We start from the raw sequence: 26,846 nt of genomic DNA on the forward strand, positions 1-26,846 counted from the left end.
ACAAACGGCAAAAAAAAAAAAAAAAAAAAAAAAAAAATATATATATATATATATATTTAGTTAAAAGACACCACCCCCTTTTCCTTAGCCTGGTCCCCTTGAAGTTCCCTTCAAGAGAGGGGGGTCCCGTTGGTCAAGCACAAAGGAGGAAGTCTCCTGAAAAGCATGCTGCTTTCTGACAGGTATTGGAGGGGCAGATATTAGTGTGACCTGGGATCTTATTTCAGTCACTCTGGCGTGAGTCAGCAGCAAACCAATGATCAGCGTTGGGCTTTCTTTCCAAACTTGTCTTGCCTCTGGGGGTTCAGTGGGCTTGCAGAAGGGCCTGGTGGGTTTGGACACATCTCGTGCTTGGGTTCTGATCCAGGCCCCCTACTCACCGTGCGATTTTTGGATAATTGAGTCAACCTCACATTTGTTACCTTTGTTGCATTTGTTGCCTCAGTTTCCTCAACAGTAAGAGGGGAAGTAACAGAACCTCTATCCTAGGGTCAGGGCGAAGATTAATTTAGTTGACTGTATGAGCCTTTAAAACAGGACCCAGCAGCTTGTCAGTGCTGATTGTTACTACTAAGCTCCAGCCAGGCCCTGGAATAGGACATACAATGAGACACAAGGTCGGTCTTCGTGGGACTTTACAGCAGTGGAAGGGGAGATTTTTCAAAAATCAGCGTTTGTTCCAATGAGGCTCATGCTTTGCAAGAAAGTACACAGTGTTTTCATTAGGAAGGGGCTTCTAATGAACTTGGTCTTCTGCCGTGTGGGAAGAGACATCCAGGAAATTGTGGGGAAATGTATCTGGTTTTTCAGGTATTACCAGCAGGATGGACTTTTCTAGAAGGATGTGACAGAGCTCCCAGAAAAGGAGAGAGGAAGGAGGAACTGGGCTCAGAAGCCTGGAAATGGAGCAGCCCAGCGGGAAGTGCTCATGCCTCCCTGTACCCTCCCTCACCAGGAATCACTGTCAACTATTTTGTCCCTGCCGGAGATTTTACTTCTGGGACGAGGGCGCCAGACTGGCCTGAACTAGCCTGGTGAGAGGGGCAGGCATCTTGATGGGCATTTCCTGGCACTGAACCTAAAGGGAGGGTTGTTCTCCCAGTGGATACGACACAGACCCAAAAATAGCATCCCGTGGAAATGACATTCAGGCCGGGGGCTGGTTCTTAGCTTTTTTGTGTGCCATAGACATCTTCTTAGAATAATGCTATTTGTTTATTTATTTATTTATTTATTTATTTATTTTTAAACTTTTTTCTTTTTTTTTTCATTTTTTTCATTTTTTTCAACTTACACCCAAGTTTGTTAGCATATAGTGCAACAATGATTTCAAGAGTAGATTCCTTAGTGCCCCTTACCCATTAGCCCATCCTTCCTCCCACACCCCCTCCAGTAACCCTCTGTTTGTTCTCCATATTTATGAGTCTCTTATGTTTTTGTCCCCCTCCCTGTTTTTATATTATTTTTGTTTCCCTTCCCTTATGTTCATCTGTTTTCTCTTAAAGTCCTCATATGAGTGAAGTCATATGACACTTGTCTTTCTCTGACTAATTTCGCTTAGCATTATTCCCTCCAGTTCCGTCCACGTAGTTGCAAATGGCAAGATTTCATTCTTTTTGACTGCCGAGTAATACTCCATTGTGTGTGTGTGTGTGTGTGTGTGTGTGTGTGTGTGTGTATACCACATCTTCTTTATCCATTCATCCCTCGATGGACATTTGGGCTCTTTCCATACTTTGGCTATTGTCGATAGTGGTGCTGTAAACATGGGGGTGCACGTGTCCCTTTGAGACCGCAGACCTGTATCCCTTGGATAAACACCCAGTAGGGCAATTGCTGGGTCATAGGGTAGTTCTATTTTTAATTTTTTGAGGAACTTCCATACTTTTTTCCAGAGTGGCTGCACCAGCTTGCATTCCCATCTTTCTTTACCAAAAAAAAAAAAAAAAAAAAAATGTTTATTTTTGAGAGAGAAAGTGGGGTGGGGGGGGGGAGGAGCAGAGAGAGAGAGGAGAGGGTACAAAGGATCCGAAGGGGGCTCTGCACTGACAGAGAGCCTGATCCGGAGCTTGAACTCACTAACAGTGAGATCATGACCTGAGGCGAAATCACATGCTCAACTGACTGAGCCACCCAAGCACCCCAGAATAATGTTTTTAAATGCATAAAACATAGAGGATTGGAAAGGAAACCAAAGATAATGAAATATTACAATAGGTAATTAACGGCGGGTGGGTGGCTCGGTCGGTTGAGCATCCAACTCATGATTTCAGCTCAGGTCATGATCCCATGGTGGTGGGATTGAGCCCTGTGACAGGCTCTGCACTGAGCGTGGAGCCTGCTTGGGATTCTCTCTCCCTCTCTCTCTTTGTCTTTTGCTGCCCCCCCCTTCCCCCCGCCCCAGCCTGCTCTTTCTCAACAATAAATAAATAAATAAATAGGTAGGTAGGTAGGTAGATAATATGTACTTCTTTATTATCTCATTTAAATGACAGGATCTAGCAGGGGCCTTGGGACACTGTTATTTTGATGTACAGATGAGTGTAAACAATAGTTTGAAAAATCTGCAACTCTTGGGAACAAAGTCTCAGGTATTGCTACTACTGCTGTGGCTGGCCGCCTAACCTCACATGGGAAGGAGAAGCTAATTTCAGGAGGAGACTAGCAGAAATCATCCAAGTATTTCCCCCACTCAGGGACTCCCTGATTTAAGCAGAGGTCCTCTCCTGGTATTTTGCAAAAATGTTAACAGTACAAGATTAAGTGGAAACAACAACAAACAGATTATATAAAATAGTGGATTTTCAGTTGATTTTTTTTTTTTTTTGGCCAAAAGAAAAACAGAACAAACATTTGTGTGTATACGAAATGCACCCAGAACAGTATGTGAAAAATATTTCATAAAGAAAAGGGGAAATGTGTGGAAAAATCAAGGCTCAAGGCTGCCTTCCCAAGCCTTGGCTTGGGCTTCTCGCTGCCTCTCTGGGGGCAACAGGGGGTGGGGGGGCCCATCAGGCCAGGAGTGTGTTTCCTTGGGTATCTCCCCACCCTACCCCTGAAAAACGCCCAATCGGTTTGCCCAATCAGTTCATGGTGTCCTGGCACGTGCACCGGCTGGAAGGTGGAGACCGACTTTCAGCGAGGCCTGAATTTTGTCCCTCATCAGCTCTGTGAGCTCAGGTTGACCTCGTATCTCTCTTGAGCTCAAATCCGCGCAGCCGGGGCTCAGGCTCCCACCCTCAGGCTCCTGTTATTCACGTGGGTCTTATTCCGCCAGGTACTTTACAGTCTCCACCACGGACGAAGGAGCATCGAAAGCAGAGCTGTCGCGGCCCCAGGAGCAAGAGGAGGTGGACACGGCGGCCAGAGACCGCAAAGGCTGGAAGGCTCCCCAGCCCGGAGGGAGCCGCAGGCACTTGGCCGGGGGCTGGTGACCGACGGGCAGATTCGGGTTCCACGATAAGGGAGCACTTTTACCCATCAGGATGGCCCAGGATGACGACGGAGAGCGCGGGGCTGGGGAAGGAAGCACCTTGCTTTCAGTTGAGAAGCCCTGTCATTCCGGCGAATCAATCGACCGTAAACTGGGATTTCCGCAAAGGATGCCCCGCGCTCTCCCCTCTCCTACACCTGCGTGAGGGGACCCGCGGGTGGTGCATTTTAGAAACGTGTCCCTCCTCCTGGGAGGCGTAGGCGAGCAACGTCACAGGGACGGGTGGGAGGGAGCAGTTACTTCCGAGGGTCGGGGCGTTCCCAGTTTTCAGTGTGTGGTGGAAACAGGCGACAACATTTCAGGTGGTCCCGATGCTACCTTCCTAAGGAGGCGAAGAATTAACCAAAAATTGTAAGCACACCCGCTGCGACCGCGGCAGGACTCGAACCTGCAATCTTCTGATCCGAAGTCAGACGCCTTATCCATTAGGCCACGCGGCCGCCCGACGCCTGGTGCTCTTTGGACAATCTAAAAAGTAATACTACCGCCCTCCGGCTTGCTTGGGACCAACCCATTTGTTTCTTGGGCAGGGGAGGTTGGACTTTGGCTCCCAGAGTTCCGCAGGGAGAGCCCACCCGGAAGTCTCCGTCTCCCCCCTGCGGGCGGACCGGTCCACTTGCGGCCCTCCTATTGGTCGCGCCGGGAGTCTCCCGCCTGCCTCTCGGGTAGCCGCGGGACGGAGCGGGGCGCAGACGGGAAGTTGCGGCTGCCAGCGAGGCGGACCGGTCGGATGGAGGCCACACGCCACCCCGAGGCTGCGTAGGCCGCGCGGAGGGAGACGCCGCTCGGTCGGCCTGGGGTCGGGAGCCGCGGCCCGGGAAGCACCGGACGGACAGAGGTTTCCGGCGGGTTCGGCCCGGGGGAGGCCGGGTCGCTGAGCGGCGGCGCAGCCCCTCCCTCTCCAGGCAGGGAGCGAGGCCCCGAGCTGGGCGGAGGCTCGTCCCAGGGCGCACCGCGGCGCCGCCGCTGGGCACGGGCACGGCCGGCCGGCCGGGCGCGCGGGGGCCGCCGCCCCCTGCGGGGCGCCCTCGGCCGGCTGGGCCACGGCCCGGGCGTGGGTGGGGGCTCCGGGGGACGGCTGCCCGCCCTGAGGGTTCGAATCCGGGGCCTGGCACCTGGCAGCGCTAGGCCCTCGGGCCGCGGCAGTCGCGGTAATGGCAGCCACCGTTTGCCGACGGCCGCGCCTCGCGACTTGTTCGCCCTGTGTCACCCAAACAGCGGTCCCGTGTGACAGGTAGAATCCTCAACCCCATTTTACAGAGTAGGAGATTGGGGCCTTAGGGAGCTTGCCCAAGGTCACGCATCTCCTAACGGCCAGAGCCGGGATTCATACCCGCCGCGTCCTCCTCTAGGACCGTCACTCGTAGCCACTGCCTTCACCTCCCCCAAGTTCACTGATGAACCCGCTGGAAGCTCAGTTTCCTCAGGAGGGGTATTGATGATTCCCGTGGTTGTCTGGGGCCTCACTGAGAAACTGTCCCTAAAAGCTCCTGGCACGCTGCCCCGGACGCAGGAAGTGCCCAGGGAGCGACGGCTCGTCACCTAACACGAAATGCCTGGGGTCCAAAATAACACTTTGTGTCGTCTGTCTCCTTCAGGATTTGTGGGTGGAAGGCAGGCATGGTCAGACCCATTTCACTGACTGGAACGCAGAGACAGGACGTGTCTCTCTCCACGTCTTTCGGCCAGTAAAAGCAGCCAAGCTGGAGCCCAAAGCCCGGTGTCCTGACTCTCAGCGGGGGGCCCCCTGCACCAACCATGAGCCGCCTGCTCTGGAAGAAGGTGGCCGGCGCCACCACCGTCGGGCCAGGGCCAGTTCCAGCTCCCGGGCGCTGGGGCTCCGGCTCCGGCCCCGCCCCCGTCCCCAGCGACGGGCCGCCGCCGCCGCGGCCGCAGCAAGTGCCATCCTCGGAGGGCGGGCAGCAGCGGCACAACCCGTTGCACATCCAGATGCTCTCGAGAGGGCTTCACGAGCAAATCTTCGGGCGCGGCGCGGAGAAGCCCGGCGAGGCCGCGGTGCGCCGCAGCGTCGAGCACCTGCAGAGGCACGGGCTCTGGGGGCAGCCGGCCACGCCCTTGCCGGACGTGGAGCTGCGCCTGCCGCCCCTCTACGGGGGCAGCCTGGACCAGCACTTCCGCCTCCTGGCCCAGAAGCAGAGCCTGCCCTACCTGGAGGCGGCCAACTCGTTATTGCGGGCCCGGCTGCCCCCCCGGCCCCCGAGCTGGGCCTGGGCGGAGGGCTGGACCCGGTACGGCCCCGCGGGGGAGGCCGTACCCGTGGCCATCCCCGAGGAGCGGGCCCTGGTGTTCGACGTGGAGGTCTGCTTGGCAGAGGGAACCTGCCCCACGCTGGCGGTGGCCATATCCCCCTCGGCCTGGTAAGTAGGGGCTGGGCTCGGGTGGGGACTTCAGCTCACGTGGGGGGCCCAGCTTAATAGTTTGGCTCAGTGAACGTTTATTGAACTCCCACTGTGTGCCAGGCGGGTGCTCTTCTAGGGACTGCGGATTCCTTGGTGAACTCAAAGAGGCTTGACCCTAGCTTTCACAGAGCTTCCATTTTGGCGGGAAGATACAGGCAGGAAACAGCCTCCCAGGCAGATGTCAGGTGGTGATAGGGGCCATGTGGAGAATTTCAGTAGACCGTTGTACTTGGGACTGACGGGGAGAGCACTTGTGGTTACCATGATTTGGTGCCTTCCCCCCCCCCCCCCCCAATAGCTTCCTGAGAAGTTAGTCCAAAATGTTTAAACAGCATTTCTGTCTGCGGACGCTATTGGTTATTGTGGGCAGGAGAACTCTCCCTTTTGTGGGACTGTCCCAGGAGGTATAAGACATTTGGCGTCCCCAGCCGCTCTCTTAAATACCAGAGCGAGTATCCTGGCAAGTCACAAATATACTCCACCCCGAGGCAGCAACCCCCCGCCCCCCACCATCCCCAGTTGAGAAACATTGCTTCCTTCCCCCAGCCTCCCAAGCAGGCATTTTGGTCCCCAAAAGGTATATCCAAATCTCTCTTCTTTTGAAATAACTTTCTAAGTGCTACCCACGTTTCTTTTTCAAACAATGATGGCAGTCCTGTTTCTCCCCTTTTTTATTCTTCATTCCAGGATTAAAATACTATTTACAACCTTAAAGCTTTCAGGCATGGCCAGCAAAAAAGTTAGCAGTTTCTTTATTCCTATTGGAAGCTACATCTTTGTAAAGAAAGCTGCGAAATGTTAAATATGCAGTTGAAAATGGTGAAAACATGGCTAAATAGATAAGGTAGGCATTAATGGCTGCAAAGAGCGAAACTAGATTCCGCATTGATTTAGTTCCAGTGAAGATGAGCCTCTCAGTGCTTACTATGTAACTCGGTCAAGATAGAGGGAATGCGCCCATCGTTTCAGAAGGTAAAGCAGGCGATGGTGGCAGAAGGAGAATTAGGAAACCAGTGGCAAGAAAGACTTGTCTTTTGCTCTCTTGGTCCTTTTTGGCCATTTTACCTGAAGTCCCCTTTTCTCTTCCTCCTCCTTCCTCTCCCTGCCCTTCCCGTCCACCTCTCATCTTCATCCCGTTGCTGCCAGAGGTGCCAGGGGCACTGCTGAGGCCTGGGCGCATCTGGGGACCTGCCTCCTGGGAGCCTGGCTATGGTGGGGAGCAGGGTTACCAGGTGGGGGCCGTCATAGCAGTCCACTTCGAACTTGGGCATGTCCCCGCCCCATAGCTGTGTAACACCAAGTTCCAGAACAGCCGGAAACTTTGGGGGGGGGGGTGGGATCGGTGGGTGGCTTAGACATCCCATAGGGCAGCTTCCCAGGGTCGCCGGTAAGGACCGTGGTCATCAGCCGAGAGGGGCATCACACGGGTGTCAGCATTTCTCTGAGATTCATAGGAGAAGCGTAGAGTATTAATGGCATTGATCTGACTCATCTTAAATTTTCCAAAGTTGTTTGCATTTTGGCTTTCTTTCTTTCTTTCTTTTTTTAATCATAAATTTATAGTAAGACCGCTCTCGTGCACAGCCGCAGACCCAGATCTTGGCACCAGCATGACTTTTTATTGCTACTAGAGTTCCTGTCCTCACCATAGCCTTGAATATTTGACATCTTCTAGCCTTTTCTTCAGGGGTGTTTTCAAGGGCTTTGAAAGCGGGGAGGAGGTTTCAGCCTGCGCCCCAGCGTATCAGCAGCAGTTGGAGTGTGAGTTAGATTTCAGCAGGTTGAAAACTAGGAATCTGTTTCTGCCAGTAGCCCCCTCCTCTTAAGAAACAGTTTCATGTTTGTTGAAACTGTTGAGGCAGATGGCCCCCGCCCCCCGCCCCAACCCCTGCAGAGGGTTGTAGGAAGCTCCTTTGCACCTGTGCTGGCCACACGCGGCCTGGTCACCACTTTGATGCTGACTGGCTCTCATCTGTTGGCATGATCTGTCGTTCACAGCAGGCTTTTCTTCAGTGGCCATTTCCGCACGCTTAGCCCCGCGGATCTTGAGCGCACTCCAGCCTTCCCCCCCCCCTTCGCCCCCCCCCCGCCCCGGTCCCGAATTGGGGTCCTCAGTCCCTCCCGGCCCCGCCCCTGCACACGAGCACACGGTCCTTCCATTGCACAGCGCCGCCCACAAGATGTGGGATTCGGTCTGTCCTTCAGAATCTGTCCAGCCATTAGGTGATTCATCCTGTACATGTGCAGCATTTGCTTTTGGTTTTTTGTTTGTTTTCTTTTTTTGCCACTTGCAACTAAAAAAACATTTTTCCACTTTGGATTCTGTTGTAATTGTCTCTCTCCTTCGCTAGCATTTTGAACACCTGCTGTCTTGTGCTTAAAGACCTGAGGGGTTGACAGCGTTCATAAACAGCACAGACTTTGTGAACACTGGACCTAGCAAGCGCCTTGATGGCCCGGGCTGGATGCCTGTGTTGGACACCCAGTACTGTGGCACTTAGTTCCGTTTTTATCCGTGGAAGTGAAAAGTAAAGGTTTCATAACCTCCCTCCCACACACCCACCTGACCTCCAGCTCTGTGAGGGTCAGGAGCACCCCTTGGTCTTCCTGGTGTCCCAGCCGCTAGTGCAGGACCTGGCGTGTGGCGGTAGGTGCGCGGTGGGTGTTGTGGGGCGGGAGTTGAATGGCTCTGTGCCGAACCCGTCTGCCTCTCACCTCCCTCAGGTATTCCTGGTGCAGCCGGCGGCTGGTGGAAGAGCGTTACTCTTGGACCAGCCAGCTGTCGCCGGCTGACCTCATTCCTCTGGAGGTCCCAGCCAGCGCCGGCGGCCCCACCCAGCGGGACTGGCAGGAGCAGTTGGTGGTGGGGCACAACGTTTGCTTTGATCGCGCCCATATCAGGGAGCAGTACCTGATCCAGGTAAGGTTCCTGGGGCCAGCTGGAGGTTCTGGCGTGGGGTGGCCCCAGACCTCTGATCTCAGTGGCTAGGGAAGACGTCGCTCTTCTTGTAGCAGCTCAGGGCCTCCTGTTGACCAGCCTTGCCCCTGGTCCTTGTGCCCAGGACTCGCCTGGTACGGGACCTGAGTCGTCACAGAGTACTAACATCTCTTGTCTCTGTGTGGCGTTTTAGAGCTTCGTGTGGGTCTTTGGCCACGCAGCCTGGGCTCACATCCTGCCTCAGCCAGGGACCAGCAGTGTGAGCGCCTTAACATCCTCAGTTTCCTTATCTGTGAAAAGAGAGATTAGATAGAGGCTCCTTAGAGCCTCGGTTTCGTTATCTGTCAAAAAAGGAAGCTGGCAGAAGCTGCCTTGTAGCATCCCCGGGGAGGTTTGAACAGTGCGCACGTCAGACACTCAGAACCATGCCCGGTGGGTGCTTGTGGCATCCTGAATTTTATGAGAGGTGTCCTTCCATCGCCTCCTCACAACCACCCCAGGAGAAAGGGCAGGCGAGGGCAGCCTTGGCGTATAGCCGAGGCTCACACAGCCTTGTGAGTAGCAGGGCTGGGCCAGGGACCGAGCCTGGGAGCTCGGAAGGCCTCGTTTTGGACACTCTGTTCCCAAGGCGGCCCTCAGAGCTGTTGCTGGAGGCCGGGGAGGACTTGAGTGTTGGGACTGAGCCAGGCCCGCACCTGCAGGGGTGGCTCGGATTTGGGAGGGCAGGCCCGTCACAGTCGGAGGGAGAAGCACGAGCACGCGTGAGCTGGTCTTCAGCGTGGAAGGCCGTGTGACCGGAGGAGGCCGGGGTGGGGCTGGTGGGTTGACGGCACCGAAGCAGGGCTGGAGTGGCCCCAGCCGCAGCCCCTCTCCTCCTCAGGGTTCCCGCATGCGCTTTCTGGACACCATGAGCATGCACATGGCCATCTCGGGGCTCAGCGGCTTCCAGCGCAGTCTGTGGATGGCAGCCAAACAGGGCAAGCGCAAGGCCCGGCACCCCACGCAGCGAGGCCAGAAGTCCCAAAACAAAGCCAGCGGCCCAGTGGTGAGAGCTCGCTGCCGGAGGCCAGAGCGGGGCACTTGGGACCGTCTCAGCAGCCTGCCTGCCTGCCTGCCTGCCTGTCCTGAGGCCAGGCTGATGTGCTGTATCCCTTGCTCCGGGCCCCCTAGATCTCAGCCTGGGACTGGCTGGACATCAGCAGTGTCAATAACCTGGCAGACGTGCACAGCCTCTACGTGGGGGGGCCTCCCTTAGAGAAGGAGCCTCGAGAGCTGTTTGTCAAGGGTAGCATGAAGGACGTCCGTGAGAACTTCCAGGTACGGCGCTGGAGCGGGGCTCTGGGGAGGTGGGTGTGGCAGACCCTAGCCGACCCGACCCCGGGGAGTATAGCTGCCACACCTGACCCTGAGACCTGGCCATGGTAGTGGGATGGCTGCCCACCCAGCGCCTTCCTGTCGCCTGTGCCAGGACCTGATGCAGTACTGTGCCCAGGACGTGTGGGCCACCTACGAGGTTTTCCAGCAGCAGCTACCACTCTTCTTGGAGAGGTGAGGGGGGGCCCCGGTGAGAACCCTGGGGGTCAGCAGGTTCCCGGTAGCTGGGTCCTCCGTCTTCAGGTGGTGCTGGGTCTTTGTCAGGCCGTGGACCTTGGCCTTTCCGGGTTGTGAGAATGGAGCTACTCAGTGTACTGGTGGCCACCTGGGTCCTGGGCTCTGGGTTTCTACAGAGGCCTGGAGGGGAGGGCCGAGGGCTGTGCCCGGGTTTCACGTGCCTGGTCCTGGGTAATGCAGCGCCCTCTCCGTACCCAGATCCTGAGCCGGCCATCTGAATCCTTCACATTCATCATGGTCATGTTTGCTAGCGAGTCACTCTTACGGTGTGGCCAGTCACGAGTGTCACCTAGCCTGGCTCAAATCTTGACTGTCCTAACTCGTTTGCCCTTGGGCAAGTCACTAGGTTTCTCTGAGCTTCAGTGTGTCCGTCTGTGAAGCGCACACAGATAGTACCGGACTCCCCCAGTTGTGAGCACAGCGCCTGGCACTTAGCTGTTATTCAGGGGGTGGCAGCCATTTTCACGTTTGGATCTGTAATTCCCGTGTTATCCCCGAGGATGGGGTTACCCCTAGATCTATCCAGCTTATGGATCTAGGAACTGAGGCTCAGAGAGGTGAAGCGACTTGCCCACTGTCTCACGGCTATGACATAGTCAAGCTGGAGTTGAGAGCCTGGTCTCGCTTAAGAGCTGTGCCACGTGGGTGGCTGGGCTGCGGCTTTCCGGACTGGCTCAGGTATTGGGGCCCAAGCCCGCTTTGTTGTGGTCATTGATGACCACCCTGGCCTTTGCCCCGCAGGTGTCCCCACCCAGTGACCCTGGCCGGCATGCTGGAGATGGGTGTCTCCTACCTGCCTGTCAACCAGAACTGGGAGCGGTACCTGGCCGAGGCACAGAGCACCTACGAGGAGCTCCAGCGGGAGATGAAGAAGTCACTGATGGACCTGGCCGACGACGCCTGCCAGCTGCTCTCAGGAGAGAGGTAGCCAGGCCTTGGGAGGGCAGGATCTAGGGGGGCGTGGGCCGGCCAGAGGCCTGCCTTAGCTTGGCCATCCCCTGCCCTGGTGGCCTGGCTCTGCAGGTACAAAGAAGACCCTTGGCTCTGGGACCTGGAGTGGGGCCTGCAGGAGTTTAAACAGAAGAAGGTGAAGCAGGTGAAGAGGAAGGAGCCAGTTGCAGCCAGCCAGTTGCCCACCGAGGGGGCTGGGGCTCCTGGGGATCCCAAGGACCAGGAAGGTGGGGAAGCACCGGCGGGAGGTGGGGGCAGAGGTGGTCCCTGGGGAGGTCCTGGGCCCCAGGGGGCCATCGGAAGGGGCAGCTTCAGCCTTCCGGGGAGGAGTCGGCCGGGCAGGTCTTCTTGAGAGGCTCTTCCCCCCGGGCCTGATCGTCCTGCCCACCCCGTGCAGACCCCGGCCCCCCTAGTGAGGAGGAGGAGGCTCAGCGAGATGTCACGGCCCGCGCCTGCTTGGAGCATCTGAAGGGGACCGCAGAGATCCTGCCCAAGCGCCCCCAGCACCTTCCTGGACACCCTGGGTGAGTCCTGTCCCCTCCCGTTAGGCCTCCGCTGTTCCGGGCCCCAGCACAGAGGTGGTGTGCGTGTGGGCCCTTCCTGCCTGGCTGCCGTCCGTTCTGCTGTCTTCCAGTCCTCCTGGCGTCTGCTCCCTCTGACCCCCGGCTCCCTGGTCTCACTCAGTACGAGTACACTGAACACCTGCCGTGTGCCGGGCCCACGGCAGCCACTGCACAGATAGGAACACGGCTCCTTTCCAGGAGCTCCTTCTAGGAGGAGCCAGGTGTGACGACCGGCCAGTGCAGCCGGTCTTCATAACCACGATGAGGAGGAGGAGTGAGCAGGATTGAGGCAGTACCTAATTCTCTCTGGGGAAATCAAGGCTTCCTTGAGGAGGTGATTTTTTATCTGAGCCTCATCGACTGGCAGAGATGAGAAAATGGGCGGCCAGGGCGAACAGCGGGGTACTGACTCGGCACCTGCGTGACCCGGGGTGTGTCGTCTTGGGCGGGGTGCCTCACCGCCTTGTGCTGGCTGAACTGTGCGTGAGAGGCGGAGCTTGGGAGGCCCTGGCGGGTCTCTAGAGCAGCGGTGGGGACGGATGTGCTGTCTCCTCTGGCCTGTCACCCTGTACGAAATGGAGCTTGGGAGGGAGCCCAGTCCTGGGCCCTGCTTGTGGGCCTGACATAGGATCTTTCTTTTCAGATATTTGAATTATTCTAGGGGACTTTATGGGGCCCTGGCTCATCTGGTGACTATAGACTGAAGTCATCAGAAAGCCCAGGGGGCTTTAGAGGATGGGTGGGTCAGGTCACGGGAGAAGGAACCCGGGTTGCAGTCCCATGCTGTCCTCCCCCCACCACTGTGACACTGCTCTCTTCTGGCGGGACGTAGGTGGTACCGGAAGCTCTGCCCCCGGTTAGATGACCCTGCATGGACCCCGGGCCCTAGCCTCCTCAGCCTGCAGATGCGGGTCACTCCCAAACTCATGGCGATGACCTGGGATGGCTTTCCTCTGCACTTCTCGGAGCGGCATGGCTGGGGGTACCTGGTGCCCGGGCGGCGGGACAACTTGGCTAAGGCACCGGCGGAAGCTGCCCTGGCGTCAGCTGGGGTGGCCTGCCCCTACAGGTGAGGCTTAGGCTCAGGGCAGGAAGGGGCGGAGCCTAAGGACCTTTTCCCCCTGCTGAACAACGCAAGCCCAGCTCGGGCTAGTGGGAAGAGCTGGGGTCTGAGAGTCTGGGTTCTTTTTTCCGTGGCTGCCCTTTCCACCCGGGCCTTGGCGCCCTGTGGAGGTTTAACGCCCTGCCCTTGGGTCTTGCCGGACCCCAGCTGCTTTCACAGGAACGTCAGAGCAGGGGCCATCAGAAGCAGCAGGGCAGACGGGCTTGAGTGGAAGGTACTGAGCGCTAGCGATGTTCTGTGTTCGTAAACCTTTTGTTGCGGTGCTCCCCTCACGTGAGACACCGTGGTTCTCCCCATCTTAGAGTTGGCAGAATAAAGGCCTAGGAAAGCCGGCTGACTTGTCTAAGGCCCTAAACCCTGAGCTTTTGACAGGTGTTGGGGACAAGCCATGGCACTTGACGTGGCCCAGGTTGAGAGTCCTGGCTCTGCAGGCCAGCCTGAGTCATCCGTGGGGTCTTCGGGACAAAAGGGGCTGGGGTCCAGCAGGGGCGGCCGGGCTTGACCTCCCTCTGCTCCAGGGGAGCAGAGCTTTTCCAGGGGAGGCGGTGGCCGTGTGCTCGGGAGGAGCTTAGATCTGGGTCAGACCAGCCCTGGCACCCTAGCCTGCCACCGGTGGGCCGTGTCCCTTGTGATTTGCCATTCCCGAAGAACCAGGGAAAGCGCCGTCCGGGTCTGCCTCAGAGCTGGTTCTGAGGACTGACAGGGAGTTGTGGAAGGCCCCCAGCGAGCTGCCCGGCCCCGAGCGGGCCCCAGTAATCAGAGGCTGCTGCTGCTGTTCTCTGCCCAGAGCCATCGAGTCCCTGTACAGGAAGCACTGTCTTGAACAGGGGAAGCAGCAGCCGGAGCCCCAGGAGGCAGGCCTGGCGGAGGAGTTCCTGCTCGCCGACGACAGCGCCGTGTGGCAGACGGTGAGGGCGGCCCCGAACCTGGGCTCTGGAGTCTCTGCTCCCTCCCAACGACCCTCAGCCTTGTTGGGGGCGGTGTGGGGGAGGTGGGGGACGACACTGGGGGCACTGGGTCACTCACCCCAGGCTGGCTTGGGCTGTGTGAATGTCTTGGGGAGGGGCCGGTGGAGCTGGGCCAGCCTGGCCCCCTGCTTCACTTCTGGGCACCTGGGCCCATCCAGGTGGAAGAGCTGGGCTGCCTGGAGGCGGAGGCGGAGGCCAGGGAGGAGCGCTGTGGAGCAGCAGTCCCCGATCAGCCCCCGGCTCCGGTGAGCGGGGCTTCTGCTCTGGGCTTCTCCGGGTGGGTGCTGGGTGGCCGGGCCCTGCTCTTGTGCCCAAGTCGCTCTCCCCTGCCAGAGAGTTCCCGAGGTCTCCGGGGGGTTGGGGAGAAGCTGCCTTGCCCTTGGGTTGCCCAGCGTTTGTCGGAGGCCTAGGAGGAAGCCTGATCCTTGGGGCCATCCTGCCATCTCCCAGCTTCCTGTTCGCCTCTTCAGGCCCTTTTCCCACGCCCTACCCCGTGGCCCTCGCTGAATGCAGGTGCTGGAGCAGGGCCTCATCTAGGTGTGTGGCCCCCACAGACTGCTGCTGGTGGCCCCAGAGCCAGCCAGCCGGCCTATCACCATGGCAACGGACCTTACAATGACGTGGATGTTCCCGGCTGCTGGTTCTTCAAGCTGCCTCACAAGGTGTGTGTCCGGTTCACGGCTGTGCTGCCCTCGCTGTGCTCGGGGCCCACGGGCCCCCAGGGTGACTCGGGCCCGGAACCGCCCTCTGCAGGAACGACACGCCTGATGGGGCAGAGCGTGATCCCAGACGGCTCACCGTCTCTCAGTGTGTTTTCCGAGGGGCGTGGCGGTGGGACGGAATGACATAGGGCCTGTTGGGTGTCCGCCACCACATCTGTTGCATGATGGCTTCTGTTGACTGATGGTTTGTTGCCCGGGTCAACTGTGGTCCGGAAGCAGATGATCTTCCTTCTGACGTGTCATCAGAAGGTCACTAGCAGCCTAACGCTGGTCCCAGTGCCTGCGTCACTCCCCTCCCTTCATCTCACGTCAGCACAAGGAGGGTGAATGCAGTACGTGAGATGTCTTGAGAGGGGGAAGCCACGTTCACTTCACGTTTATTACAGGTCATTGCTCCGTTCTGTTCTATTAGGTATTGTTAATCTCCCTGCGTGTAGTTAAGTTTTATCGTAGATATACATAAGGAAAAAAGCATGTATGGGTCAGCATTGTCTGTGGTTTCAGGCATCTGGGGATCTTGGAACGCACCTCTCCCCCCGCCCCCCACACACAGACAAGGGGGGATGGCTGTGTCGTGAAGGGAGCGGGTGTGTTGCAATCAGGGGTTTGCCCCAGGCTGCTCTGCACGAGGTTCTGGGCTCAGTGTTGGGCGGAGCTGAGGTGCACAGGGCATTGATGGGCTCTCTGGCCAGGGGTCTGCCACCAGCTTCCAGCCCCTGCTTCCTTTGCCCTTTCCAGGATGGCAGCAGCTTCAATGTGGGCAGTCCCTTTGCCAAGGACTTCTTGCCCAAGATGGAGGACGGCACGCTACAGGCCGGCCCAGGAGGCGCCAGTGGGCCCCGTGCCTTGGAAATCAACAAAATGATTTCTTTCTGGAGGAATGCCCATAAACGAATCAGGTGGGCCACTGTCGGAGGGCAGAGACATGTTGTCTATACTCCTGGCCACGCCGCGGCAGCCCTGGCCCCTTTCCCCCCACCTTGCACCCCTGACCCAGGGGCCCTGACCCTGTCTGTGCTGCACTGGAGGGACAGCCGGGCTGTGGTCTCAAGGCCCGGCTACTGGTTCTGGTCCCGTGGGAACGCAGGCAAGTCTCTTGCCTCCCTAGCTTCAGTTTCCGTGCTTACGTTGAAAGAGTGGTGCCGTAGGGCCTTGATGGTGTAGCTGCTGGAGCCCTGGGTGTGGCTGAGGACCGTGGAGGGTTGGTGGCCTGAGAGCTGCATCCGGGACTGGGAGCTGGGTCCTGAGGCTGAGAATGGCAGTGGACTCACCCTCAAGGCTGGCTCGGCAAGGGGGGTGGGGGGGTGGGGGGGCTCCAGCAGCATGCTGCTGCGACAAGGGCACTTCCCTGGCTGCTGAGGTCCGTCCCAGGCGTGGCCGAGGCACTCGTGGCAGGACTGACGTAGTGGCCTGGCCAGGTCTCAGGTGGCTTACGCTCCTGAGTGGTAGGTTCTTGGGCCCGTCCTGAATGCAGTCTGTGTGAAGAAGGGGAGGCTGGGCAAGGAGGGGGCACAGTAGCCTCCAAAGCTGAGCCTGGGGGTGGATTCTCCTCACGGACGTCCTAAGCCTCAGTCCATCTGTCCCCACAGCTCCCAGATGGTGGTGTGGCTGCCCAGGTCAGCTCTGCCCCGTGCCGTGACCAGGTATGGCCTGCCGGGTGGTTGTGGGGATCGCAGAACTGAGTGGGGACGGGCCCGAGGACCCTGGCAAACTGCCGAGACTCGTGTCCTCCCCCACCCTGCCAGGCACCCCCGCTATGATGAGGAAGGCCGCTACGGGGCCATCTTGCCTCAGGTGGTGACCGCCGGCACCATCACCCGCCGGGCTGTGGAGCCCACGTGGCTCACTGCCAGCAACGCCCGGGTACGTGCCCTCTGCGCCTCTGGACGTTGCGCTTCCTCTCCTGTGTCTCTAGAAACTGGGGTGTGGAGGGCCTTCGGTGAGGAGCAGGAGAAGGAACCGAAGATCTGGGACAGGCGGGACTCAAGTTCAAATCTAGCTCCACGGCTCGTCTGTTCCTTCAGCAGACGTGATCTGGGTACCGCCTCGTAGCCAGATGTTGACGTGTGCGTGATCTGTACGGCCGCGGTGGTGTTTAGGTGGGGCCAGGGTCAGGTCAGGCGTGGAGGGTGGGCGTCTTTACCTGTCGCCCTCACTGCTGCCAGCTGGCCCTCCCCGGAACTGTGGAGTTTGGGGCAGTTGTGTGGCGTTTTCTAAAACTGCCCCCTCGGGAGAGGCCCAGCATCCTCCCTCAAGTCTGGCTCCGGGGAGCGGGTGGGAGGTGTCTCACCAGGGTAGCTGGTGAGGGTCTGACCTCGCTGTTCTGCAGCCTGACCGAGTAGGCAGCGAGTTGAAGGCCATGGTACAGGCCCCACCCGGCTACGTCCTCGTGGGTGCCGACGTGGATTCGCAGGAGCTGTGGATCGCGGCTGTGCTTGGAGACGCCCACTTCGCGGGCATGCACGGTGAGCCGGAAGCGGGGCCGGGCCGTTCGCTGGCAAAAGGTCTCCGAGCCGCCCTTCTCACGCCCGCCTCTACCCGCTCTGCCCCTCCCCGCAGGCTGCACGGCCTTCGGCTGGATGACACTGCAGGGCAGGAAGAGCAGGGGCACCGACCTACACAGTAAGACCGCCTCGACGGTGGGCATCAGCCGTGAGCACGCCAAGATCTTCAACTATGGCCGCATCTACGGGGCGGGACAGCCCTTCGCCGAGCGCCTGCTCATGCAGTTCAACCACCGGCTCACACGTCAGGAGGCAGCTGAGAAGGCCCAGCAGATGTACGCCGTCACCAAGGGCCTTCGCAGGTGAGGGTCCCTCCCCCGTCTGTTACCCCCGGGGCCTCAGGCCTGCCCTGCTCCCCTTTACTGCTCTCCTCCCGTTTCCCATCACCTGAGCCTTCTCTTGGCCCCTTTCCGTTCAGACCTCTGACCTTGCCCCAGGACGGTTTGTCCTTAGGTTGTGCCATTTGCTGCTTTAATAACCTTACACGGTCTTCCTCATAGAGCGAAGGCTGTCCTTTTGTTGCGTTGCCACCGAGTGGCGGCACGTCGACAGCCGTGGTCATGCAGAACACCCAGGGGGAACCGGGCAGGCCCTGGGTGGGACAGCAGGAGTTGACAGGAAGGAGCCGTGCAACACCGGACTCCCTTGACTGTGCAACAGGAGGAAGCCTCCCCAGGCTCCAGCTCGTTCCCTCTGGCGGCGCCTTTTGTGTGCTCAGGGTTGTAGTGGGCTCCTGGGAGGGTTCCCGAAGCAAGTGTTGGAGGAGAGGTGCACGGCCAGCTTCCGTAGGTACGCTCTGCAGCGACCGTGTCCAAGTAGCCGGCCACCTCGTGAGACCGAAGGGTAGGCAGGTGATGGTGTGGCGGTGACTATACACGTGCAGACGGGGGGGCGGGGTACCATGCAGAGTAGGGGGGGTGTGCGGCTTGCACGGGGGGCGCAAGAGCAGTGATGACAGAGGTCGGGCTGTCAGAGAATTTGAAGGCATCACACAAGAGTCTGGGCTGTGAGCGCAGGAGGGGGAGCCTTGGTGCTGCTTTGAGGTGGTGAGTGACAAGGCTCCGGAGCCATGAGGGGACAGGCCTGGTGTTGTCACAGGCTGCGAAGCCAGGAGTCGGGTGACGGGAATGGAGGTCATCAACCGGCCTGGCTGTGGTCATTTTCTCTGGATGCCCTTTTCCCTTCAAGGAGCTTCCCATTTGCTACTGCCCCTCCGGCCAGGCTGCTGGCCTTTGCTGCCTCCGGAACTAAAACATGGCAGCTGTTGGTCATTCGGTGGTTCCTGACCGCGTCTGCGGCATCTGCCTTCGTGGCGGAATCTGTCCGTTACTGGGCTACCGTGGCACAGCCCACAATAGCCCGGGCTCCTGTCTGGGCTTCACCTTTGCCCGGCGACTCCCTTGCTGGCTCTCGGCTGGTTTCTCCCTGAAGCAGAGCCCATGGGGATCTGGGGACACTCCTGGCCCCGGGCTTGGCACACAGGAGGCGATCCCACAGGAACGGTAATGATGACGCTGCCCCTAGGTACCGGCTTTCGGATGAGGGGGAGTGGCTGGTGAGGGAGTTGGACCTCCCCGTGGACAGGACTGAAGATGGCTGGGTTTCCCTGCAGGATCTGCGCAAGATCCAGAGAGAAGCTTCAAGAAAGTGAGCGCCCTCTGTGTACCAAGGACGGCGGGGAGGGGTCCGGGCTGGCCCCAGGAGAGCTGCGATGCCTCGTTTTCAGTTCTGAGAGGCTGAAAGGCAAAGCTTCCCCTTTCCCCCCCTGGTCCCCAGGTCACACTGGAAGAAGTGGGAGGTGGTCGCCGAACGAGCGTGGATGGGGGGCACAGAGTCAGAAATGTTCAACAAGCTGGAGAGCATCGCCACGTCTGACACCCCATGTACCCCCGTGCTGGGCTGCCGTATCAGCCGAGCCCTGGAGCCCTCGGCCGTCCAGGGGGAGGTAATCTCACTGTCCTTGGAGCCCGAGCAGAGGGGTCACGGGAGGGCAGGGCTCCTCCCCAGAGCGAGCTGGTGTGCGGCACCACCCCTCTGACCCATGCCCTCCTTCCCCCAGTTTATGACCAGTCGTGTGAACTGGGTGGTGCAGAGCTCTGCTGTGGACTATTTGCACCTCATGCTCGTGGCCATGAAGTGGCTTTTTGAAGAATTTGCCATCGATGGGCGCTTCTGCATCAGCATCCACGACGAGGTCCGCTACCTGGTGCGAGAAGAGGACCGCTACCGCGCGGCCCTGGCCCTGCAGATCACCAACCTCCTGACCAGGTACGCGGGGCCCGGGGCCTCTCTGGCCGGCCACGTGCTCCTGTGCGGGGCTGTGGACCAGGCTCGGGCATGCTCTGTGCGTTTTCACCGCCCCAGAAGTGCCGGTTTCAGGTTTTATGTCTAGTTGAAAAAGACGGTCTTGAAAAGACCGGTCTCAACTTTTAAGAAAGATTTCTTGGGTTTGAAAAGAATGTATGTACCCAGACCAGATCAGGGAGGTAGTGAGAGAGGTCTGGGAGGTGTTCTGAAGGGTGGCTGTCCTCTTGTCCTCCCCTAGGCACACACCTGGGTTTTGCAGATCAAACGCCAGATAGCTTTTCTCCGTTCGGACGAGAGGGTTTTCTTTCATCCGTAAATGTTTCCTTAAGTGCCAAAAGTTTGTTATTTGGACTACCAACAGAAAACGTTGTTAAATGTGACTTAGAAAGTATTTTTATAGTAAGATTCCTAGTTTACGTGGCTTAAATGGTAACTATAGTTCCATGTTAGTCTGCCACTCAGAACCAGTTTGGGACCCAGATCTGTCCTAATGGGCAAATAAGAAGTACTCTGCACATTAACACGGTCTCCCCTGCCCTCTTACAGCTAAGGGTCCTCATAGGTTTTGAATATCGTTTGGCCCAGGAAGTCAAATTTTGTACGTCAATAAAGCGGACCAAACCGTGGGGGGAGAAAAGATGTGTTTGGGTCCCTGATTTCATTTTGGTGTCGGCGGGAGGGGTCCGGCTGCTGGGTGGAGGGCTGTGCTGGACACGCCTGAGAGGAGGTGGGGTCTTTTTCAGGTGCATGTTTGCCCATAAACTGGGCCTGGATGACCTGCCCCAGTCAGTCGCCTTTTTCAGTACAGTCGATATTGACCAGTGCCTCAGGAAGGAAGTGACCATGGATTGTAAAACCCCTTCCAACCCAACTGGGATGGAAAGGAGATACGGGATTCCCCAGGGTGAGCTCCACGCATTTGTTTGTTGTGCGCAGAACACAAGGTGGACTCGAAAGCCGTCTCGGGCAGCGGGAAGCTCAAGGCTGCCGGCGGCTGCTCCAGTTAATCACGTGCCGCGGGCCCGAGGTGAACATGCTGTTCAAATCGCAGAGGAACAGGTTTCTAGAGAGCTGTTCACGTACACAAAGAAACCAGACCTCAAGATATTCGCTATGTACTATTCTCTCTCCAACCACACCAAAAATGCGTTTTAAGATTTATTGTATAAACTCAAAGTGCATTCTCAAGAGAAAAAAAAAAACTGTGCTTTGAATAATCTGAACAAGTTAAAGCAACAACTTCTTTAGTACAGAACAGACACTCCCACTCCTCCGGCCTCCCCGCTCCCTTCCGGGCGCAGAGGTACAGTTGTCGAGGAAGCATCCTAACCAGCTTGCACTCTCTTTCAGGTGAAGCGCTGGATATTTACCAGATAATTGAACTCACCAAAGGCTCCTTGGAGAAATGAAGCCCGCCTGGACCGTAGCTCTGCCCGGAGGCCCTGTATTTGCTCCCGTGGAGCTTCGTCAGGGCGGTGCGGGCTCCCACACTCAGGCTTTCAGCTGTGCTTTTTGCAAAAGGGTTTCCCTCGCGCCAGCCCTTCGTCAGTAGCAGGACCTGCCAGGCACGACGGCCTCTACCTGAAGGTGCAGTTGAGTTCAATGGGTTCGGAACCAAGACGCTAACACTGGTGCAGGCTGTGGGACAACGGGGCACTGTTGCTTGCTGGGTACAAAGAAAGCAGAAGCCCCAAAGTTCACATTAACTCAGGCATTTCATTTATTTTTTCCTTCTCTTCTTGGCGGGTTCTTTGTTCTGTCCCTCGTGCTCTGACGCAGTGCCCTAGAAGGGGAGAGAAGTCACGCTCTAATGTGATAAGCCTGCTCAGAGGCAGTGGAAATAAAAACAAAAATCCTTTATCTTCTCACCAAAGCCTGTGGTGGTGGTGCTTTCTCCACAGACAGAACAACCTCCTAGGAGTGGGAGGGGGAAGAGCGGGGAGGCCTCTAAAGTAGCGGAGCAGGCCCGTGCTAATGCCTTCCCTGCGGACAGACACGGGCGAGGACAGAGGCGCCTGGGTGCTGGGTGGCCCTGCGCCGGCTCAGTAAAAGGGCAGGAGACAGGGCCAGGTGTGTTACAGCCTGGGATGTGACCGCCCGAAGAACGTAGGTTCAAAATTTCTGAGAAGCGACAGATCAGGGTGGCTTATGTCAGTTTCCACGTCAGACGGACCTGAGCCAATGAAACTTGTAGGAGCTCACGGGGCTTGGGGGCGCTACTGCAACTGGAAGAGCTAACGGGCCAGAGGCTGAGACGTGGGGGTGGGCCGCAGGAAGCTTTACCTGAACTCCTCACGACGAGGGCCCAGGGCGAGGAAGTAGTCATTTTCCAATGGTTCAAAAGGTCACAGGAGACCCCATGGTGAGAACGTGTGTCCCCACCCCCTTTCTGGAAAGGTCTACCCCAAAATGTGCACAAAACTGGGTAACTTCATATGGTGCCAAACTCCTAGCCCTTCTCTTGACAGCCCTTAAGTTTCGGCTTCGCCTGACCCCCTCCGCCCCCTCTCTCTGGCCCCCTCCCCTCAGCCGTGCTGCTCCCAGCCAGTAGGAAGGGTGGCCGGGCTTGCTGCGCTCCAGTCAGGAGCAGGCACTGACCTCGTCGTCGTCCTCATCGTCGTCGTCCTCCTCCTCCTCCTCCCGAAGAACCATATCCAGGATGTTTGCTTTGATCTTGAAGTCTCGTGAGGTGCTGAGCTTCATGTGCTGCATCAGGTTCACCTGCAACAGGTTTTCCTACCTATATGACAGGTCCCGCCAGGGCCACCCGGAGGTGCTGCTGCTGTGCCTCCAACGAACCCTTCGGTGCCGACTTGGAGCGAGCATGCGCCCACCTGACCTGCTTTTCGATCAGTCCCTAATGTGAGGTCTGCATTCAGGCCATCAGATCACAGAGCAAAGGGCTGTGGTTTCCCCACGCTGTGCCGCTTCTGTGTGCCAGGCCCCCTGGCAGGGTAAATGGAAACACTAGAAGATAACGGAGGATGTTTACCTTGGACTTCTTGGAAAGGTGGATGAGGAATTTTTCATACTGTTCGATGGCAAAGATGAGGTTAGGGATTGGCTTGGTTTCCCGAAGAACTCGGGCCTACAGGGCAAAGAAGACGAGACCTAAATTTCAGATTCAAGGGCTTTCAGAGTTGTCCTCTGAAACAGTCCGCAGAGCTGCTCTTGGCTTTGCAGGAGAAAGCTAGATCTGCCCTCCAGTCAAATGCAGGACTCCTCATATTCCAGTAATCTAAGATGTCTGCCAGTTCAATCTCCTCGAAGGACCTGGACGCGGATAAAGACAGCAGCAAATCTCTCCATTTACAATTCCTCAGTACCTGTTTTACAGACCGGCTGGAAGAAGGACCGTTTGTAGAAATCTGGTTGCTTCCCTGACTTAACACAGTGAGCCCACCAGTGCCTTTCTAGTTTTCACCATTGGGATCAGATTTCTCCCAGTCTGATTTGTAATCTGTGGGTCCTCCCAAATGTACACACATCGATGTGTTCTGTACTTTTTTTTTTTTATAAAGCCCACAATGGAGGACATTGTTTTTTCTTTTTTATCACATTATCTTGGAGATAGCTCTACGTCTGAACATTTCCATATGTGAACATTTAGATTTGTATTTTCTCATGCCTAAGTCGTATCCTACGGTATAAATAGACCATAAACCTTTTAGCCAGTCCACTTAGTGCGTATCTTCCATCTTGTAAGAGTTTTTCTAGTATCTCGCTTTTGCAAATGACACTACTACGACTGTCCTGGACACAGGCCTTTACAGTTTCTACATCCTAAAAGTGGAACTGCTGTAAAGCACAGTGTGGAGATCTCCTGAAATACAGCACTTACTGCCAAACGGCCCCTGAGAGGCCACTACTGTGCACCTGTTCCAGCAGTGTCCGGGAGAACCCTCCTCCTGTCCCCTCACTGACACTGGCACGTCCTTTAGGGGGCATCTTCCACACACATCAGCCCTTCCTAAAATAATTCCTTTCCAATGGGAATCCAAAGCCATTTCCATTTTTAAAGAAAGAGCTTGAGATTTTCTGGCACTTTCTGAATAAAGTATGCAGTTTTCGGTGGAGGAAAAAGATGTTCCACCTGAATATAAATCCTGTGAGCGGAGAAGCACACGTGCACCCACACACTGAGGTGGCAGCATTAATGAGCTCTAGTTCACACCTCTCACAACCTCCCCATTTTTGTCGCACGGTTCAGTGTTTTTTATACTGAGAGTTGTGCAGTCACCACAATAGATCTTAAGCCATTTTCACACACACCCCAGAAAAATCCCATGCCTGTTTCACAGCAGCCACTCCCCCACCCCAGACAACCACTAATCTGCTTTCTGTCTTCTCAGACCTGCCTATTCTGGGCCTGTCACATAAATGGAAGCCTCCAGCATGTGCGGTCTTTCTGTGACTGGCTTCTTTCTCAAGGCTCACGAGTGCTGCTGCGTCAGCCGGCAGTGTGGGCTGCTTACCATGGCTGTGGCAACAGCAGCGGTTTTCCCCTTTTTCTTCTCTCCTGTGTATTTTAGGCTCTGACTCCTCTTGTTCTGAAGAAACAGAAACAAATTCTCTCATTCCTGAAGATTCTTCACGGGAGCTACCAGGCCAGTGGTCATTTTCGAAGAAGGTGAGGATAGCAGAATATGGGGACTCTATAGGGGACCACGTCCGGGTGGAGATAACTGACAGCAGATGCTGGAAGAGGGGGAACATTCTGTGATGCTTTACGATCCTCAGATTTTTTTTTTTTTTTTTTTAATCGCTGGGAGGTTTACAGTCTCCCTCTTAGAACTAGCACATGAAAGTGAGGGCAGGAATGACTGTTCTTGTACCAGACCCACCAAGGGACTGGAGAGGTACAAAGGATGGTTGAAAACAGGGACTGTCACGATGGCAGCAGGAATAGGGATTTCCCAGCTCGGCAGTTGGCTCAAAGGGTTTCCCACGAAGGAGAGGAAGCTGGAGAGGTTGCTCCCAGGGCCTCCAGCCTTCCCACTTCGAGGCAGACACCAGACATGTCCGTGTGCCACGTGGTTACGTGCCTGAGAAGGGTTCAGAGGTCATACGAACACTTTCCTGTGTTGTAAATAATCGCAAAAGGAACCAAAAAGTACAAGATGAGGCAGAAGACGGTCAAGACCTACGTCACGTGTGAGGCACACAAAACATGGGAACCTTTACCTGAAGGGGCGTTGTGTGCCTTCTAGGAAGAAACACACAGGCCTCACGGGACAAGTAAGAGGTACGCAAAGCTGAAAATGGGGAGAATTGTACCACTAGAACCATGTGTGAGAGGCTGGAGTCTTAGTCCCATGGCATGTTCTGGAAATTAAGAAATGATAGGGATTCCAGAGGAGCTGGTATAAAGGTCTATTTTTAGTCCTGGAAGGCAGGGTAGAGAGTGAAGCCCTTTTAAGAAAGTGGCAGGGAAACAGCCATAGATCGAACCCATGTGACCAAGTGGGAAGCAAGGGGTCTCTCTAGAGGTGGTACCCAAGATGGGATCCTGTCCACTGCCCATTCCTGCTGATTTAGGAAGGACTGAAATCACAGCCAGAAGAGGCACCATTTAAAGGTACATGTTCTGAGCAGCATGCTTAAGGGTTTTGAATTACTGGTTTGCACTGCTTTCTTCTCATTGAGATCCAAGGCTGTGGGGAAAAGAGATGAGGATGTAAGAGAATAAACAGCTCTCTGAAAGACGTGGCAAATCCAATGCTGCTTTTTAGATAAGAGGTGGAATTAATGGAGCCATACACTTTTTGCCCAGGGTTGCTCATTAAATACATCTCACAGAGAAAAATGTCTGCCTGTGGATCAGCTGACTTGTCAGGCTTTAAGTCAAATACAGATGGGGAAGGGGGAAAACACCCTGAGAACACATAAATTGGTTTTTGTGTGGGTGGGGGAAACGGGTCAGAAACATATGCAAAACCCTCCAATACTTTACATGACAACAAATATCAGGTGTGATTCTGGAGGAGGGATTGGCAAACTACAGCCCATAGGCCAAGACCAGACCACAGCTTGTTTCTGAAAATGAAGTCTCATTAGAACATAACCAACTGAGCCACCCAGGTGCCCCGAATGTGGGTAAGTGACCGGCTCCCGATTTTGGCTCAGGTTATAATCTCCTGGTTTGTGGGATCGAGCCCTGTGTGAGACTTCGCACTGAGCATGGAGACTGCTTGGGATTCTATCTCTCCCTCCCTTCCTGGCACCTATGTGAACAGTTTTGAGCAAGCATGCAGGCGAGGTCCCAGGAGAGGGCCAGAAGAAACAGCTTGGTGAGAGCAGGTCATAAGCTGTGGCCAGACAGAAGACCTGACCCATAGCACGAGCCTGGCACAAAGGCAAGGGGACAGAGAACCTCAGCTATCGGCACACTATTCAGAACTTTTCTGGCCAAATGCGGATGACAGACTGCTCGGTCACTGATTCACAAGGGGAGGGGAGGAAGCACCCCCGATACCCATAACGAAGCAGTTACCGATGCAAGATGTGCCTGTGCACAATGCAGAGGGAGAGAACAAGTAGGGCTTCACTATGAAAGCAGTCACAGTGCATTGCTTGAACTGACCCATTAGTGAACATCTGCTGGACTCCTTGAAGATCAGGAACTGCCCTGCAATACTCTGAACTTTAGTGACTAAGTGGCCCCCGAAGACACTGGGTCTTCAGGGCCCCTTTGGGACATTTGGCAATTTCTAGAGACATTTTTGGTTGTCACAACTGGGAGGCTCCTACTGGCATCTGGAAGGTGGAGGCCAGGGATGCTGCTCAATATCCCAGAATGCATGCAAGAGGCCCCACATCAAGGAATTATCTGGCTCAAGAGAGGCCAATGATGCAGAGCCGGCCAATCCCTGGTGTAAGCCAACAGTTAACAGTGACTCAAGTATTACAAGAACCTGATGGTATCTGCTGCCAAATGACATTTAAAATGTCTCCAAATCTTGAAAGAGCCCATCACTTTAATTTAGAAAGAGAAGAAAGAAAGGGGTCTGAGCAAATGACAGGAACAGCCCATACGCCCTCTGCCTCCTTGAAAGGGCTGCTGTTCCCAAATACACTGCACTGATCTCAGCCCTTTATGTGCTCACTCACACACTAAAGGACGGCTGATGGCATAGATTTAGAATCACCTAGAAATGAACCAAGTCACAGCCCAAGCATGCATATTCCTTCCCTGCTCCAAATGCAAGCATATCACTTTCTCCAAATTAAGTAAGACTTTTTTTTC

General features: G+C 56.3%; 2 protein-coding genes and 1 non-coding gene across 11 annotated transcripts in view; 1 reads left to right on the plus strand and 2 right to left on the minus strand.

Moving 5' to 3' along the window:
- Positions 1-3,860: 3,860 nt before the first annotated feature.
- Positions 3,861-3,933, minus strand: TRNAR-UCG. Its single transcript has one exon. It is a non-coding gene; the product is annotated as a tRNA-Arg (tRNA).
- A 229-nt stretch (positions 3,934-4,162) lies between these two features.
- POLG (DNA polymerase gamma, catalytic subunit) lies at positions 4,163-21,039 on the plus strand. Of its 3 annotated transcripts, XM_042988079.1 has the most exons (24): positions 4,164-4,331; positions 5,092-5,871; positions 8,638-8,833; positions 9,732-9,896; positions 10,022-10,168; positions 10,320-10,399; positions 11,204-11,386; positions 11,486-11,640; positions 11,811-11,937; positions 12,809-13,045; positions 13,247-13,313; positions 13,927-14,007; positions 14,226-14,312; positions 14,622-14,729; positions 15,528-15,688; positions 16,379-16,432; positions 16,535-16,652; positions 17,119-17,254; positions 17,349-17,595; positions 18,818-18,940; positions 19,070-19,238; positions 19,353-19,561; positions 20,344-20,504; positions 20,951-21,039. In XM_042988079.1, the coding sequence occupies exons 2-24, from the start codon at positions 5,252-5,254 to the stop codon at positions 21,007-21,009; spliced, it is 3,690 nt and encodes a 1,229-aa protein (XP_042844013.1). In that variant the 5' UTR covers positions 4,164-4,331; positions 5,092-5,251; the 3' UTR covers positions 21,010-21,039. The 3 variants fall into 3 exon arrangements, with proteins under 3 accessions (XP_042844015.1, XP_042844013.1, XP_042844014.1); XM_042988081.1 differs by lacking the exon at positions 20,344-20,504 and having other exon boundaries at positions 4,163-4,331; positions 20,951-21,036; XM_042988080.1 differs by lacking the exon at positions 13,247-13,313 and having other exon boundaries at positions 4,165-4,331; positions 13,887-14,007.
- FANCI (FA complementation group I) overlaps positions 20,746-26,846 on the minus strand; it is a 102,035-nt gene continuing 95,934 nt past the window's right edge. For all 7 annotated transcript variants that reach the window (XM_042988076.1, XM_042988075.1, XM_007078234.3 and 4 more), the window contains 4 exons: positions 24,076-24,150; positions 22,593-22,688; positions 22,199-22,321; positions 20,746-21,383 (listed from right to left, as the gene is read on the minus strand). In XM_042988076.1, coding sequence (XP_042844010.1) covers positions 21,321-21,383; positions 22,199-22,321; positions 22,593-22,688; positions 24,076-24,150 — 357 coding nt within the window. In that variant the 3' untranslated portion in view covers positions 20,746-21,320. The remainder of the gene's footprint in view (positions 21,384-22,198; positions 22,322-22,592; positions 22,689-24,075; positions 24,151-26,846) is intronic.

This window comes from Panthera tigris, chromosome B3, assembly GCF_018350195.1.
Source record: "Panthera tigris isolate Pti1 chromosome B3, P.tigris_Pti1_mat1.1, whole genome shotgun sequence".
Taxonomy (NCBI): Eukaryota; Metazoa; Chordata; class Mammalia; order Carnivora; family Felidae; genus Panthera; species Panthera tigris.

What these genes read in the sequence shown, in the direction of transcription:
- POLG (XM_042988079.1), top strand. Translation starts at nt 5,252, where the DNA reads ATGAGCCGCCTGCTCTGGAAGAAGGTGGCCGGCGCCACCACCGTCGGG. An exon ending in CACCTTCCTGGACACCCTGG is followed by an intron (nt 11,938 to 12,808) that starts GTGAGTCCTGTC and finishes GGCGGGACGTAG; the next exon opens with GTGGTACCGGAAGCTCTGCC. An exon ending in TCACTGCCAGCAACGCCCGG is followed by an intron (nt 16,653 to 17,118) that starts GTACGTGCCCTC and finishes GCTGTTCTGCAG; the next exon opens with CCTGACCGAGTAGGCAGCGA.